This window comes from Sander lucioperca, chromosome 17 (assembly GCF_008315115.2).
Source record: "Sander lucioperca isolate FBNREF2018 chromosome 17, SLUC_FBN_1.2, whole genome shotgun sequence".
In the NCBI taxonomy this organism is placed as follows: domain Eukaryota; kingdom Metazoa; phylum Chordata; class Actinopteri; order Perciformes; family Percidae; genus Sander; species Sander lucioperca.
In genome coordinates, this window is record NC_050189.1 from 30,767,483 (window position 1) to 30,785,418 (window position 17,936).

General features: G+C 41.5%; 1 protein-coding gene across 3 annotated transcripts in view; it reads right to left on the bottom strand.

The window, feature by feature from the left end:
• Positions 1 to 2,423: 2,423 nt before the first annotated feature.
• The window catches only part of mta2 (metastasis associated 1 family, member 2), a 45,743-nt gene continuing 30,230 nt past the window's right edge, over positions 2,424 to 17,936 (bottom strand). The window contains exons 4-19 of one of the 3 annotated variants that reach the window (XR_004895508.1): positions 17,510 to 17,627; positions 16,426 to 16,489; positions 16,143 to 16,260; positions 15,240 to 15,342; positions 14,518 to 14,617; positions 13,547 to 13,735; positions 12,465 to 12,539; positions 12,300 to 12,358; positions 12,102 to 12,202; positions 8,797 to 8,936; positions 8,385 to 8,613; positions 7,999 to 8,088; positions 7,796 to 7,914; positions 6,705 to 6,847; positions 4,967 to 5,345; positions 2,424 to 4,909 (exon numbers count right to left, since the gene is read on the bottom strand). Coding sequence is in view for 2 of the 3 variants with exons in the window: in XM_031290479.2 (XP_031146339.2) it covers positions 5,189 to 5,345; positions 6,705 to 6,847; positions 7,796 to 7,914; positions 7,999 to 8,088; positions 8,385 to 8,613; positions 8,797 to 8,936; positions 12,102 to 12,202; positions 12,300 to 12,358; positions 12,465 to 12,539; positions 13,547 to 13,735; positions 14,518 to 14,617; positions 15,240 to 15,342; positions 16,143 to 16,260; positions 16,426 to 16,489; positions 17,510 to 17,627 (1,805 nt within the window). In the remaining variant the exon portion in view is untranslated. Of the gene's footprint in view, positions 5,346 to 6,492; positions 6,548 to 6,704; positions 6,848 to 7,795; positions 7,915 to 7,998; positions 8,089 to 8,384; positions 8,614 to 8,796; positions 8,937 to 12,101; positions 12,203 to 12,299; positions 12,359 to 12,464; positions 12,540 to 13,546; positions 13,736 to 14,517; positions 14,618 to 15,239; positions 15,343 to 16,142; positions 16,261 to 16,425; positions 16,490 to 17,509; positions 17,628 to 17,936 lie in introns of all 3 variants that reach the window. The other 2 variants (XM_035993812.1, XM_031290479.2) reach the window with 2 other exon arrangements.

The following is a 17,936-nucleotide window of genomic DNA, read 5'->3' on the forward strand; positions in this document are numbered from 1 at the left end:
TAATAATTAGCTATCGGCTAGCGGATGTTTTATCACGGGGCTCAATCAACATCCTCAATCATTTCAGGTTTGTCGAAATTAACACCTCAGTCGGAAGTAGTTTCAACCAACCTTCTAATTAAAAGCCGTCTGATAGGAACACAGCTGAGCACAAATAGACTAATGTGTCCGTCAGCTAAGCTAATCTTTAGTTTAAACTCGTCTTTATCAGGCCCAGAGGAGCAACCCTTCAATGTGTTGATATCACGGACTAACAGTAGAAACACACATCCGATTAATCCCAGGCATACATGTATGTATTCGTCTTGAAAATAATGTTTTACGATTTTAAATCCCAGTGGATATAATTTGGCTTTTTTGGACTGAAAAATATTCAATGCATCTCTAGTCCTACACATTTATAAAGTACAAACATACAACACAAAATAATGAATAAGTAGTCACCACCTTCACTATTTAAGCTCTGTCAAGTTTAATTGAGATTTGGCTTTTAACTTGGTCACTTCATAACATTAACATGAACTTTGTTCCTCTAGCTGGAGAGAATTCAAATGGAAAATGGTAGCAAGATACTTTAGAACGCCGCACATAATAGGAAAGTATAGTTCTTCAACAACAAGTTGCTGCTGGAGGAACTGTGGAGAAACCGACTCAAACTTCGTCCACACCTTTTGGTCTTGTGGGAAACTTAAGAAATATTGGGATGATATCTATTCGGCATTGGCCAATATTTTTAACATAGAAGTCAATAGGGACCCGTTGGTTGCTTTGCTGGGAGCCACCCCTTATGGTTTTGATCGAAGGGATGATATATAGGCCTACCTTCTGCAAATCCTTCTTGCTGCAGCCATTAAGGGTATCACTGTAAATTGGCTTAAGCCCACTGTACCAACATTTCAATGGTGGAACGAGCGGGTGTGGAAGCTTTACAGAATGGAAGAAATAACTCTGAGGCTCCAGAGGGGCAAATTTTTTGAAGAGATGGACCCCTGTTGTGCTTAAAATGTTTTGAAGAGGAGAGCGCCCCCCGCCCCCCTTTTTTATTCTTCAATTATTATTATTTTTTTATTTTTTATTTATTTTATTTTTTTTTTATGTTTTCACTTTATTTTATTCTATTTATTTACCTATTTATTTCTAAATTTTGGTCTGATCAGATACCTCTTTATGTTACTATGTATGTCTAAGCTGACTGTTTACGATAAATAAAAAATAAGTAAAAAAAAAAAAAACTTTGTTCCTCCATAACTTGTTTGGGTTTAGTTATGTCATATCTTGTTACATTATGGTAATCGTGTCAATGTGTTTTCAGCTGGTTCCACTTCAATTCATTCCAATTCAAATTCACTCAGCTAATTGTATTCATTTAAGCCTCATTTGGTCCATTTTGTTGAAAAAAAGTGAGGGTTAAAAATAAATAATAAAATGGGTCCAACATTTTGTTTTTAAATGTATCAAAAGGAATGTGTATGGAAGCAAACAGCAAGCGTATTAACTTACTGTTAATGGTGGTGCATCATAGCTACACATAGTATTTTACTGCTAAGATACGACAGAAGCAAAGCCATTCCCAGATCTTAATTCCACAAACATTTAAACTTAGTAAACTTTAGCTCAGGTCACTCAAATGTTTGAACCTTCAGAAAAGTAGTCACCAGGATCGGTACCGTTCAAACACAATTATTTATGTTGCCGAATTAGAACATTTTGATATCCGTTATTGAGGAATTTATTTTTTTTTACAAAATCCTCCTTAACCCTTGTGTTGTCTTCCCGTTGACCATTAACTTTCGTCAAAATTGAAAATGTTTTTTATTCATGGTCAATAAACCTATTTTTTATGACATTATACCTATTTTTTAGTTTAAAAAAAATAGTAAAGATCAGAGGATGTTGAGTGGATATCACAGACTGCTCTATGTCAAAGTTTAGGTAGGATATACTATTTTTTTCAAATGCTTTAAAATTGAATAAAACACCCAAAATTCAATTAAAGTAATCATATATTTCACCTGTTCTCCATGCATCAATGTTCATTTTGGGCAATTTTGTTGGAAGAAACCCATATTTCTGATATAAAAATTTTTTGAAAATGGGTCAAATTCGACCCGAGGACAACACAAGGGTTAAATTAATGTCTTAAAATAAAGCAGCTGTACAAAATTTTTGTCTAAATACAAGTTAGTCTGAAACTAGCAGAAACCTTATTTAAATTAGGGAATATTTAATCAAAGAATAAGTAAACAAGACGAAGAAACTGACGAGCATTTGCTGCCAACCTTCTGTATTTGGCAGTTTTTATACATTTAATTTGAAGTTTGATAGCCAGCCCTGCCCTGTCAAGGACATGGGCTCAGTTCCCTCTACGGTAGCAATCTGGTGAACACCGTCACAGAAACAGTCGAGAAAGAGCCCATGACTGACCACGAAGAAAAAAAAATTCTTTATTTCTTTTCTTATCAAGATACATTAAAGGATACAGAGACATCGGAATAAAAAACACTTGAGAAAAAGTTTCAGTTGTAGCATGTTTGTCTCTCCATCATACAAAAATCAGCACCCTGTCCCTTTTGAATGTCACCCCTGGTTCAAATGACCCCCCCACCCACCCACCCACCCTATGAAGGAGAGCAATGTTCCACATGTACAGTAAGCCTATTAGAGCCATCTCCACAATAATGGAGCAGAATTACACACTTCAGATGTAAAAAAAAGTTGAAAATATGCCAGTTTTCCACTTGTCTTAACACAGATTAGTATTTGCTACAAACTCAACACTTCAAATTTCTTTTCTTTTTTTTGGAGAAATATTACATTAAGCCCACATTGGGACCAAAACTTGCTTATAAAACCTGTGTAAGCGCTCACTGCTGTGGAGATTCACAGGAAGTATAACCATCCAATTGACAACTTGCTTTTAGTGCTCACCCTTTGATAATGGTACAAACGGGGGGAATCAAAATGAACAAAAGGAAATGAAAGCACGTTGAGACAGCTGAAGATTCCTTTCACATGGTTATCATACCCAATCACAATCAAAAACATCATTCTGGTTCTGCATCATCATACACATTTACAGAAGATGATCAAGGCCATATGGGAAAAAAAGTTCCGAAAGAATCCAGACTTTAATCCAAGACTCTTTTTGAAACTTTTAATATTACTTCAGAACTTCATTTTTGGCCCTAATTGTCTTCTGTACATTTACGCATTGCTGCTTATTTTTTTTTAACAGACTTATCAACTGATCAGTAACATAATCGCATCAGTTTCCTTCAAACCAACCAAACAGTACGCTGTCAGAAATGCTGTGGCTTTCATCTAACATTACAGCGTGGATTAAAGTGACCACTCACAATGAGGTCAACTTTTTTTGTTTTGCACATTATGGCTTCACTTTGGACTTTTGTGCACTCAAACATAGTACCTCAAAGCCAAATGTGTTCTCTCGTCATGGCAAGTCACACAGTAACTTGTGCAAATCCATGGTAACCACAATCATTCGATTTTCCTTTTATCAAACACTACATATGATCTCTCCTACACTGTAAACCTACAGATTTCCTTTGAGCGATGATGCTCTCCCCTTTTGATTCCAGGAAATCTGTTCAAACATATTAGGGTGAGGTCGAGACTTTCTCTCTTCAGACCGGCTAAAAGTGGATATCGAAAAAAAGACGAAATGCAGCTCGACTGCAAAAACAACCCTTGATTTAACTTTTCTTTTTTTAAATGGCTACTGTGACGCCTAGCCAAGGTGGAGACGGTATAGAGGGTTAATAATCAACAAAACTATCAAATGAGCACAAAACAAATTTGAGCAGTAAAGTCAGGATCAGGAAGTCGTAAATCAGGATTCAGTTCAGGCTGTACAAACAATACAACCACCTGGTTGGCGACAATATAGGGTTAACACCACGTGTGGCTGTTTCTGTATTAACTTCAACAATTCTGATGACTGATTATACATTTAAGTCATAGTGAACTGAATATCTGGGTTTTGGGACTAATGGTGGGTCGAAACGAGCAATTGGAAGATGCCCCCTTGGGCTTTGGAGAATTGTGATAAGCATTATTTTTTTTAAAATATATATTAAAAAGATCATCAGCAGATTAATTTATAAAGACAATAATGGTTGCTACATACATACTTAGAAGGCGTCGTCTAACAGGGTGGCACTTCGGATTTTGTATGAGTGATACAACCTGTAAAACGACGACTACACTCTACATTCCATCACCCCTTTGTCTAGACTTTTATTCTGTCTCTACACTCTCAACAGTGACTTTCACAGTACTCAAGTTGTTTTGTGCTCACTCAGTATTTTTGACACCGAGGGACTGAGGTACAGATGTGAAGGCCGTGACCGGTCAGGATGCATCAACCCTGGAACCGGCCTGTGTTGGCTCCTGGATGATGATCTGAGAAGTTGTCAAGGTACAGACTCAGTCGAATGGCGGTGAACACTGTTCAGTTTACAGTGACTGAGTGCAGCTCTGTCAACATGTCTCCCTAATTACCAGCGAACATGAGCACAGTCAGTGAGCTACAAGTAATAGCCAGTTAGAGTTTTCCCTGATGAAATGGAGGTTGAGTAAAACGTTCTAATCAAATTAGTCCTTCGGCCAGCTACAGCTGTCCCAAACAGTCTCCCATTTCCACCTCCCGTTCTCCTCACACACTGGGGGTGTTACCCCGTACATGGTGCATATATTTACACAAAGATAGAGACGTGTAGGAAAAAACAAAGTGTGCTTTATCACCGTTGTTTCAGGATGAGAAATATCTTGATTTAAATTACACATTTAAAAACAGGCGGCATTGAAAAGGGGAGCAAAAATAATTCAGGATCTGGAATAAAATACTACAAAGCCCAATGCATTGTGTCGTGTGAGTGTCGGTGTGTTGATGTGTGAGCTTAATGTGAGGGAAATGTACAGTCATCTAAGAGTGTGTGTGTGTGTGTGTGTGTGTGTGTGTGTGTGTGTGTGTGTGTGTGTGTTGGACACATCAACGTTGGGGAAGTAACAGAGGATTAAAGAAAAATGACACTGAAAAGAGGGAAAATAAAAGACTACTGGTATGGCGTACTGTGCTGCCTGTTAAGTGACGGCCTGAGCACAGACCCTCCCCGACTCCCACCCCACCCCCATGTCCTGTTAAAAGACCCCCCGTGTCCCTCCCCCTTCAGTCCTCCAGGACGATGGGTTCGCTGGTGCTGGAGGGGAGCAGGGGCATGGCCAGGGAGCGGGGGGGCGGCGGCGGCAGTTTGATCCGGACCAGGAGATGAGGTTTCCTGGCTGCCCGACGCATCTCCGACTGGGTCAGATGTTTCCTCAGAGCCCTGGTCGAAAGAGAGCACCAGTATATCATTGACACGTCCTACTATAGCTGGAACAATTCCAAATGTTGCTGGACAATTAATTGTCTCAGACATAATTGCGGTTAAAGGAACACGCCGACTTATTGGGACTTTGTCTTATGCACCGTATCCTATCATACCGTATTTGGTCGCAGCACCTGAGAAGCCCCGTGGTGAGGAGCAGGGAGTAAACGGTGCTCTTCAGGTGTTGTGCTAATCACTCCGCCGAAGTAGCAGTGCTTCGTCCTTCTGAGAATATAGTTCCCAGTATGTATACTGTTAGAAGATGGCTGTGTCTCATGTGACCTTGTTATTTGTACACGCTGTGACTATACAAATCACAACATGTAAATAGGAACATGTTGGTGTTATTTTGTCACTAATTGGGAGCAGTAGGCTAGGTGGAGCCGGTTACCTCCAGGATCTGTGCTAAGCTAGGCTAGTGGTGGGGGCGTCAGAGTTACGACACGCACGGAGATGAGAAGGGTATGTATGGACTTATCTAACTCTGGGGGATACGGTGAATAAGACAAAGTCCCAATAAGTCGCCGTGTTCCTTTAACAATATAATTATCTCTTTATGTCAAATTTTAAAATATTTATTTATTTATTTATTACTTTTTTTTAAACAAATTAAAGTTTTGGACAAATTCCAGGACACATCTTTTAGTTCTATCACTGCTATGTGACCCAACACCAATACACAGCCTATGAAGTAAACCACGCCTCTTTTTATTTTTTTCACTTATTATATCATTACTATATATTATGATATTTGGCATATCTAAACAAAATCAACAATTACCATCAACAGTCATACCCTTAAGGACCTTATCTAATGTTAGCAACTAATTGCGGTTAAAAAAGGAAACCGCAATTACGTAAACAAAAAAAGACAATGATGTAATAATTGTTACAGGCCTAAGTTTAACTTCATCCACTGTGACAGCTACGAGACTACGGAAGTTTCACTAAATTATGTTTGAATCAGCAAACTACCTGCTGATGAAGGCAGTGAGCTGCAGGGGAAAGCTTGGAAAAAAGCTACTAAGTGGACTCTGACTGCAAATTTAACTTCCCAACTAAGTATGTTTCAATTCAATTTAACTATGTGTTAAATGACACGTACAGGCAGCCTGTCAATGGTTGTTCCTCTCTCGCCAGGCGTCCTTACTCACCAACCTCTGACCAACAGACACATGAATTAATAACAACATATACAAGCTGCTTCGGTGGACATAATGGGGCTAGTTTTTGTGGCTGAACCTAGAACTTTTCATACCTTACTCGTGTTGCTTCGTCTTAGGATTTGAATGTCGGGACTAAAACAGTGGACTGTACCTGGTGTCCTTTGTAGCCACAAACACCACGGGGTTGGGTGCCTCCCCCTGGCTGACCTTCTGCCGCTTGATGACCGACTGAGAGGTGGTCCTCATACCTGAAGTATACGGCCTCCCATTGGCTGGGTAGGGCACCCCTGCAGCCTGTAAACCAATGAAAGACCAATGTCAACCAGGTTGTTTTCAAAGGCAAACAGCAAGTAATCAGACTTGTATCAGAATTTCAGAAGACAGGCAGCCTCAGGATAGTTGTGCTTTGACTTGTTTCTTTAAGGCTGAATGGAGCAACACATTTAGGGGATCACATGTTGGCATGTAGACAGTAAACCATGATGGTGCAAACAGAGATCAGCATACTCAGCTGGTATACTGTGACTTCAGGTTTGTGTATGTAATGGTGTCCACAGCAGTGGAAGGCTCTTGGAAGTAAAAAATCTAAAGTAACTCGAGCTGGGGTGTCTGGTGGCCTAGTGGTAAGGACGCATAACCATGTAGCAGCAACAGTCCCAGTTTGATTCTGGCAGGGGATCCTTCCTGCACCCCCCCCCCCCCCCCCACCCCTTATGTATTTGAAGGCCAGTATTTCTAGTAAAAGTTCAAAGTAAAATGCAGTGGAGGCGGCCGTGGACATATGCAGAGAAAGGCGTTATGGTTAACGAGGAGCTGACGCACACACCTCACAAATCTCGACAACGCGCAGTGCGGACCTGCACATCAAGCAAGTTGATTGGTTGACTCAATTCCTGTCAGGTGGTGGGTTTGAAAACAGAGGCAAAGGCGAATGTAAACGTACAACACGCAAGCGAAAAAGAAAATTATCCAAGCGAATCTTGCATGTTCGCCTACTTGCAGCCTGGAGATGTGTAATTTCAGGTTATGTGAGCACATTTTTTTTAATGGGTAAATCAGCAATGCTGTGAACACAGAGCATGGTGTGTGTGTGTGTGTGTGTGTGTGTGTGTGTGTGTGTGTGTGTGTTGGACACATCAACGTTTGGGAAGTAACAGAGGACTAAAATGTTTTTTTTTAAAATGACACTGAAAAGAGGGAAAATAAAAGACTACTGGTATGGTGTGTGTGCATAATACTAACGGTCTCGAAGCCTCTCTTTCCCAGCAGGCTTTGGCCCACACGGGGCTGGCTGGCCTGATTCCTGTTGATGGGTGTCGGGGGTCCTCTCGACGCCTTCAGTTTCAGAGGCGCGGAGATGGCTGCAGAGACACAGCAACACTCATCAACAACCAATCACACTGGAAAAGGTGGATTCAGAAGTGATGCACGTGACGTGTTCTTACCTAATTCCTTCACTATGTTGGCCAGGGACTGTCGAGGCACCACCTTGGTCTTTAGAGGTGTTTTTGTGGCTTTGGGCAGCCTGATAATGCCTGAAAAAAAAAACAAATCAAACATTGGAACCAATGTACAATGTGGTTTAGATCAATATTCTTTTGTAATCTGCTAATTTAAAACCATGAGTAAATAACAAAATGTGATACTAAGTGAACACTGAACCTTAACCAGCAAATTAAAAATAGGCTTTACAGGACAGAATGCATCATTTACACATGATGGCTGCACATAAAATCCTGTCTAACCTCGTTAATAACATGCATTATTAAGGAAACTAAAGTGAGAATGTGTGTGTGTGTGTGTGTGTGTGTGTGTGTGTGTGTGTACATACACTCAGCCTTGACAGCATTGGCGTTGATGGAGGCGTAGGGCCGTCGTGCAGCGCGGCGAGGCTGCAGGATGTCCTCACACACCCTCCGAGCGATGCGGGTCAGCTTGGTGGTCTGCAGGATGAACGTCTGGCGGTTCTTGGCCAGCAACTTGGCTCGACCCTCGTTGCGGGTGAACGGCGACATGCCCTGGACCTCCTGGCGTGTCATGTGACCGCGGGGGCCTGACTCCTGGACAGAGAGGAGGACGTGGCATTCTGAGAGGTCAACTCTTGGAAACGATGTTTGAACAGCTCATTTCTTATTTAGAACTTAAGTCTTAGACTGTAACAGTAGGACTGATTTCTGCACTGCTTCTGACTGCTATAAAAACATTGCTTAAGGTTGGATGAGGCTGTAAGGAAGGAGACTTACAGAGCCAGCTCTAGCGGCACCCTCTAGCTGTGTGGGAGTCTTCAGGCCTCCATACTTCTTCCAGTATATCCAGCAGGAGGCGCACAGTCTGCACTGCATGTTGGGAGGGCCCCAGGCATACCACTGGGGAGACTGGGCCGCTGGGTGGGTGAAGGGAAATTCAGTTGTTAGGAGAGGGCATCTCAGCAGGCTGATACTACTGCTGGACTAAACAGATTTCACTCAGTGATATAACAGTCAAAAGTCACAGACAGCAATCACCCAAGGTTGGATTTTCTACTATTTGCTCACATCTGTTTGTGAGTTGCAGTGGTTTATAGATGGAGGCTGGAAAGACACCAAAGTCTGCAGGGTCATTGAAAGTTCAATCTAATCCAGCTAAACCCTAGCCTTCTTTTCTTTGATTATTATTATTGTGACTATAATTGCCACTGTTCATCACACCCCCAACCGGCACCGTCAGACACCGCCTACCAAGAGCCTGGGTCTGTCCCAGGTTTCTCCCTAAAAGGAAGTTTTTCTCACCACTGAGGTTTCTTCCTAAAAGGGAGTTTTTCCTCGCCACTGTCGCGCTAAATGCTTGCTCTTGGGGGAATTACTGGAATTGTTGGGTCTTTGTAAATTATAGAGTGTGGTCTAGACCTACTCTATCTGTAAAGTGTCTTGAGATAAATCTTGTTATGATTTGATACTATAAATAAAATTCAACTGAATTTCTTGTCATTTGTCTGCGCTTTTTTTCTCTCACAAATTGCAATGTTTCAGCTCACTTGATAAAACAAAGGTGATCTCAATACATAGCACATACAGACATAGTGTTCAGATGGTTCATAGTCAGAGTCAGCTGTCACTGACTGTCACCGTTAGTAGAGACTGCAGCATAGTTCATACACTTCACTGACCAGAGAATTATCTTTCTTGATGGATACACTAAAGAAAATATCTAAAAGTGCAGTAACAGTTCTCTTTTGCAGATTTCAATTTTCAATTTATTTATTTTTTTATAATTTTTTGGGCATTTTAGGCCTTTATTTCCACAGGACAGATGAAGATATGAAAGGGGAGAGAGAGGGGGAATGACATGCAGCAAAGGGCTGCAGCTCGGAGTCAAACCCGCGGCCACTGCGTCGAGGAGTAAACCTCTATATATCCATCCAACTGAGCTAACTTGGCCACGTATTATTCTAAATTATGACACAAAGACTTGCAAATGTATTTCAAAAGTTGGCGTTCTAAATCATCCCGCTGCTCCGCGATCGCTGTCTGCACCCTGTCGTCACATATACCGTTGGAAAGCTCTCTTTCTCCTGTACAATGCTGTCGGATCCAAATATGGTCATTTCCTTTTTATCAGCAACCAATCGTGAAAGTAAAAGGGGGGATTTAACTCAAAATGCGCAATCTCATTGGCTGATGCCAATTTCTGACAACGTGATTCGTTCAGAATCGTCACGTGACGTGCTCTGACATTTCCGCGGTAGCTCAAAATGTTGAAAGAAGTGCGTCGAAAATCACCTCAGAGAAGACGAAAACAGTTGTTATTAGCAAGAAGACACAGAGGATTACAAACTAAGACAGCAGATGATGAAATGACATCACATAGTACGTCGATGTTTAAACTATCGTTCAGAAAACAGGAGTGTTCAGACAGCGGAGGTAATCAGACTCTCTCTCTCTCATAATTAGTTTTGTTCTGTTGTGTTATGAACCAGTGCTGATGGGAGCCTGGTTAGTTATCTTCACCATCAGCTGACTGAGAGGACTGGTTCTGGTTAGTTATCTTCACCATCAGCTGACTGAGGGGACTGGTTCTGGTTAGTTATCTTCACCATCAGCTGACTGAGAGGACTGGTTCTGGTTAGTTATCTTCACCATCAGCTGACTGAGAGGACTGGTTCTGGTTAGTTATCTTCACCATCAGCTGACTGAGAGGACTGGTTCTGGTTAGTTATCTTCACCATCAGCTGACTGAGAGGACTGGTTCTGGTTAGTTATCTTCACCATCAGCTGACTGAGAGGACTGGTTCTGGTTAGTTATCTTCACCATCAGCTGACTGAGGGGACTGGTTCTGGTTAGTTATCTTCACCATCAGCTGACTGAGAGGACTGGTTCTGGTTAGTTATCTTCACCATCAGCTGACTGAGGGGACTGTTTCTGGTTAGTTATCTTCACCATCAGCTGACTGAGGGGACTGTTTTGTGGGAAAAGTAAGCTGGAGCAGCAGCAAGTATGGCCATGAAGGTGCCTCTGCCATGCTTTCTGTTATGGAGAAGTTGTGGCTTCAGAGCACATGTGACGGTCAATTCCATGAGAGAAACTGATATGCTCAGGACCTCAAAAGCTGAGACCGTCACAGCTGCCAGTGTAAAACATAGGCGCAAGAGTCCAAGCACAGCTAAAATACATATGGTGCTGGAATGGACAGTTGGACTTTAAAAAAGCTGTTACGTCCATTGTTGGTCTTGTTCTGTGTCCATACACCTGTCCAGCGTGGGTTTTGTCTGCAACTTTGTGCATGATACGCCAATATTAATTCATTGAGTTACTGCAGTTGTAGGCCTTATATGCCTGCCATTTTATTAAATAATCAATTTTCATGAGCTTGAAATATTCTATATTATTATCACTAAGGGCCTGAGCATTTATTCTGTTTTTGAGCAATTTTTCCAATAGAAATGTATTAAATTCCACTATTTAAATCTTTAAATGCCGTTTTCTCAAAATGAGTTTTTTGTCATTCTCCAGTATAAACATCTCAGCCTATGTAGCACCTATGTACGCTAAACTTTCCAGTTATACACTTAGTAGTATTCTGAAGATATTTACAGAGGGATTTGTTAATAAATCATTCCTGCCCTGATTTATGTGAAATTTTAAGCTAAAAAACATGGCGAAAATCGATTTTTTTAAGGCTATGGACAGTATATTTTGATTTCCTAGGTAATGAAAGCAGATATCCTGAAATCCCTCTGTAATTTTGTTTTTATCTTGTGTGTAAACAAAATGAAAAAAGAATTTTGCACCTGGCTTTATCATATGTTCAGATCTATCTACCGAAAATATATGCAAAATCGCGCATATTTAATGAGAAAATGCCTAATTTGCATAATTAAACATAAACATTTAAAAAACTTGTAATACATTTTTTTTATATACTTGTGTAAGTAATCAACTGAGGAAGTTTCATGGAGATATCTATTATTTAAAAATTTTAGCCTATTCACCTGTAGTGTCTCGCCTTAATTACCAATAGTTGGTATCGGCCCTAAAAAAAGAAAGAAATCAGGCGATCTGTAGTACTTACTGTGGCAGCTCTCACAGCTGAGTCCTTTCTGGAAGCCTGCTGCCCCGTTCATACCGGGCTTGCTGCCTGGCACCATGATCTGGTTGGGGTTGGGTTTGGTGCTGGTGAGGAGAACGTGGAGAGAGAAAAGGAAGTTACTCTGACAGCAGTTCTAACGCGAGGAAGGTACTTTGTGTAGCCGTTTACAGTAATACTCACTAGGTGGGGATGTACACCTGCTTCAGCTTGCTGTCTGCCTCTGCAGCTTTTAGTCGTTTCTGACAGACAGAAAACAGGGAATGGGAAATGGGTTTGTGAAAAAAAAGCGGTCAAACCCAAATCAAAAAGTGCCTTTGGGTATTCTGTGGCTTACTGTAGACCTACCTGCTGGATGTAGCGGTCTGTAGTCTTCCACATGTAGTAGAACTGGACCACACTGGCTAGAGACTTCCAGGGCAGCTGAGGGAGAGGAAAGATATAGTTCAAGCCAACTGAACATCACACTGAAGTTTACAACTACATTTGAAATGTGTGTATCAACAGTGAATACCTGGAATTTTACTACTCATCAAGCATATATATTAGGGCTGTCAAAATGAAAGCAATAATTACTAGTAAATGGAAACCCTTTCTGACGGCGGCACTCATTTTTTTGACAAGTGATTAACGCACGTGCATTCTAAGATTTGGGCCTCGGTCTGCTCTGTAGTTTGGGAAATCAGAAAGCGATGCAGCAGCAACGTTGTGGACGGCTAGCAGAAACCGTAAAGTGCTCCGTGATAACGTCCAGGGGATCACCAAACCCGCCAACCGGCGTCTGAGGAGGGAAGCGCATCTCCGGTCTGATCTACGAGGAGACTCACGGTGTGCTGAAGGTGTTCCTGGAGAACGTGATCCGTGATGCCGTCACCTAACACCGAGCACGCCAAGAGGAGGACTGTGACCGCCATGGATGTGGTGTACGCTCTAAAGAGGTCTAAAGTGATCCTGAACCACAAATAAAAGGCTCTTTTAAGAGCCACACACTTAACCTAAAGAGAGACTTACCATTATGAGTAACAGGCTTTATTACTTAAATTTTCTATCTAAATCAATGATCATTAAAAAAGCAGCTCAAGACCCAAAAAAGAAACAAAGCTCCTTGAGCAGAAATTGATAAAGGGTAAAGGGTTCTCTCCACAAGACCAAAGTTATTTGCATGTACTGTCCGTGTGAATTGAGTTACCAACGGAGTACGTGGAGTCTCAAATACAATTGAGCAAAAACTTGAAAAATATCCCTTGTAAAGTACATTTAGAACAGAAAAAGAATTGTGATTAATTTGCGAATAAAAGCGAGTTAACTATGAATAAAATAATTTCATTGATTGACAGCCCTAATATATATTGTGTGTGTGTGTGTGTGTGTGTGTGTGTGTGTGTGTGTGTGTGTGTGTGTGTGTGAAACAGCAGAGAAGAAGAACTTACAAAGTCCTGGCGGATGTCGTTGAAGTCTTTGCCATATTTCTCCAGAGCCTCCTCAAACAGCATTGCCTCTGAGGCGCTCCACTCCTCCATCTCATCGCGGCAGAGCACCGGCCCCCCCTGAGGAACCAGGGTGGACATGGCTTTGGCCAGGTCATAGTTGTTCTTCTGCAACGTGTCCATAGCATGGAACTGAGAGCAGAGAGAAGGTGGAGACAAGTGATTACATTAGAGATTCATCATCACATACACAGTGTGACATCATATATTAAACATGCATCGTATCGCGGGCCAGAGGACCCCGCGTCCCTGTATTCCAATCATATGGCAGGCTTTTAGGAACAGACGGCCCATAGGTTGGTTGAGTTGGCTAAACACCACATTGTTTTGTGTCAGAAGTCGGATATTAAGACAGGAGAGATAAGCTCCTTTTGAGGAAACTTTTTAATGTCGGCACAGAAAACGTCAACACATCACAAATAAAGCTGCTGTGGATAAACAGGTTAACAAGATGATTGATGGCGGGAGAAAATTCGGCTACTTAAAGCACTGTAGTGGATGAGACTGTCCCAAACAGGGACTAGGCTTCTTGAAATTTGACACGAAACATGCTGGCGATGTGTATGATTAAAGCTGAAAACCTGTCCCAATGAAGAAGGGAAATTAAGCTTATCACCTGATGCACCACACATTACACCCATCCACTGGAACAAGGCAAACGCCGCAGCAACAAACCATAACATTACTATATGCCCCCCCAATCATATAAGCTGCTGACTGATATGCCAAAACTTATTATACATTATACATTTTTTTTTGCCATCCTGTCCAGCACTAGGTACAAGCTAATTGTTAATATTGTAAAATTAGCAATTAATTAAATTCTGTACAGCCAAATAACAAGGGGCTTTTGGAGTCCTTGGGAGATCAGACACGCCCAACCCACACCCACCCACCCACCCACCCACACCCACCAGTGTGATGTCTCTGGAGGCTGCAGCTGCACTCATATGGAGGCTGGGCTGGCGGATGGAGCTGCTGCAGTCCAGGGCCCGAGCAAAGGTCCCCACAGCTCTGAAAGAAAATACATAGTGGTTACTATCACTGATCTGTCTGTTCTACATTTGCATTAATATTAGTACCGTTTATGAGGTAATGTACGTAGTGCTGAATGTTCATTAAACGAACACTAGAGGGAGTGTTTGGCTCATGGAACAATTTACGGGCAGCAGGGCGATTCCCTCCAAAAGCAAACTTACTGTAGATTTCCTTTAAAAACACACAACTGCACCTCCAGACACTAGTGTAATATCATCATTCCATTTCTAATCTACAGTGTTAAATGCATATTTGTATGCATTTTTGGCATACGTAATACAAAATGTGTATATACCCTGAATTGAAAAGAATACCGATATGCCCAGGGGAGACATCTGCATGACATCAGTCACAGATATGCTGCTGACCTCAGTCTCATAACACTACACTTTTACAATCTTAAGCTCCTGCAAACAACGGATGTTACATGTATCAGCCAGGAAAAAAAAATATTTATTTTCCCATGAGATTATCAAATTTGATGCCACACATTTCCTCTAGAAAAGCTGTCTTTTGGCTGGCAGAGTCAGAAGTCGTCATGGCAACAGGATTTGGTGATGATGATGCAACTGAGTGACAGATGGCAGGGGAGTGTTACCTCGCCACCACCAGGAACTGGTCAATCTGCGGGTCTTTGAGCTGGTTGTTGGGGTCCCACACCTTGGTCTCCAGCTTCTCCTGGATCCGGTTGTCCGATTCACCTGAGACGGGGAGGAACTGGGTTCAACTCAGGAAGGGGAACTTTTCTCTAGGGTTGAGTACTGTTTGGATTTTTCCCGATACTTGTGCCTAAACCTAAACCGATTTTTAACCCTCCTGTTGTCTTTGGGTCAAATTTGACCCATTTTCAAAAAGTGTCTATATCAGAAATGTGGGTTTCTTTCAACCAAATTGCCTAAAATGAACATGGATGGTTCTATAAAACGCTCTTCTCAAGTAAAAAGGATCAGTTCACTACTTTCACTGAATTTTGGGTGTTTTATTCAATTTTATAGAATATTTCTGCTTTTTAAACTCAAAAATTAGGTTTATTGACCCTGAATTCCAAGAATAAGTGTAAAACTTGTGGTATAAGTTGGTAGTAGTGGGAAAAAAAGCGTCAAACGTAAAAGTAACAAAAATGTCGAAAAAATTACAAGTAACAATCAGTCAAACAAAGCGACAAAAAAGCAACAAGAATATCAAAAAAGCATCAAACTTTGAAAAAAAAATTGAAAAAAGCGACAAAACTAAAAAAAAATAATTCTGGTTCCCCTTTGACGTCCGTTTCGGAGCATCATAGAGCAGCGCAGGCATTTAAGAGGCACTGAAACCCGCGTTGCTTTTCGGTCCGGTAGATACCGGTCGTGCCATATTAGCACCGGCTCTCGGTACCTAACTCTACTCTTCACTGCTTCTGCTTCATTTCTATATTCTTTACAGGCAGAAACAGCTCAAGCAGCAGCTGCATTCAGGAAACATGCGTTTGCCTGGTATGTCCAGCTTTAAAAGTGCTGCTCACCCTCAGCTAGCTTGTCGGGGATCTCTGCCTGGTACTTAGAGCCCACGCGGATCTCCCCCTGGTCCGCCAGTAGGGTCTTCTGGACGGGGTCGAACACCAACGAGTAGAAGAAACAGTCCTGGAAAGAAGACGCAGAAAAAGATTCCAGCTTCTTGCAAAATGCACTTTGTTCCAACAATTAATTCACTGCATCTTTCCTTTTGTAATATGGAAACTAAAGAAATCAAGAATAAATGGGTGCCAAAGAAATGTGCTGATGATAAATGACCAGATGGTGTCTTACCTCTTTCTCAAGGTAGCCGGCCAAGACGTCTGTTTCATTGAGGAGGGTGACGTTACATTTCCCCCTGGGGAGACAGAAAGGAGCACGTCTAAGACAAAGATGTACAGATTCTCTACAGCCTCAAAAGGAAAAAAAAATAAATAAAGGTTTGATACAAAGACATGCAATACTACAACATCACAGCCAATTAGAATACAAAACTCATTGCCACAATATCATGATAGCTTACTGTATATATGGACATGTTCAGTATTTAGAAATAAAGTTACTTGCTGGAAACCAATACAATTACTGTTTAGAGGCAAATGTTACTGGTGCTCATCCTTGCCATTTCCAAAACATTTTTTTTTTTACAACAAAGTTGAGATAGGATGTGTGTAAGGAGTTAATACCTGTGACATCCAGTGCTGCTCAATACACTGTTTGTGACTGGTTTTGAGACAGCCAATGTGTTCAGTCAGATTTCAATTAAACTACTTCTATGTCAATTTGCATCATTTTGTTTTTAAATGTATATATTTTTGCTTTCCTCCCTTCAAATATTTTCATTAGAGGATTTGACTCACGTCTAATTTTTTTCTGATTAAAACGGTGGATGCATTTTTTTTTTTTTTTATAAAAGCGACACAAAAAAAATCTCAATAATCTGAGTGCGCTGCTCAGGAACAGAGTCAAGTGCCCACAGTGAAAGAACATATCATATAACCTGATCATGAATATGATCAAATAATAATGTAAATACTATGGCCATCTGTTGCGTGCTGCAGCTGCGGTTGGTGTAAGGTAACAGTGGTGATAGGATGAGAAGGTGACAGAGTCCAATATGTGGTGTGCCCACTGTCACTATACCGTACTATCACTTGAAAATTCATTCAACAGCTGAAGAGGACGTGCAACAACTCTTTCGGAAAAGGAATTCAAATGGGGAAGGCCTGTTCAGGGACAGGAAACATCACTGCCTAACAGCTAAGAATGGCTGCAGCAAGGAGCATTTACTCGGCTAATCAGTCCCAACTGTGCATGGCGGGAGTCTGGATTCAAACTCAACTTCAGCTGTCAGTCACTCCTGTTAGCAAACACGTACCGTATGTGAGTAGCAGGTAGAGATTCAAACTGTCGAGACAGGAAGAGTTCTCTGTGTTTGAGCTGGTGTTTCTGTTGTTCAGACGGCGTCGGCTGCTTCGACTCCTCCTCAAATTCTCCTGCAACACAAACACATAAGCAGCATCAGCACTATTTTTCTACTGACATTACAAACATCATACACCGTCACAAACTGAAAGAGGACATCACAGGATTCCAATTCATCCTGCTGGCTTAGAGGTCTAAAACACTGACCTGCAACCTTTGGGGTCAGGGTAAAAAAAAGAAGAAAAAACATTGATTGTGGCTGTTTGTCCATTGACAGGAGGGTTGAATGAATGTATCAAGCAATCCCATGCCTTGGTAAATCCCCACAGTATCATATGGCGTTTTTCCATTACATGGTACCTATGAAAAAAAGTCCCTGG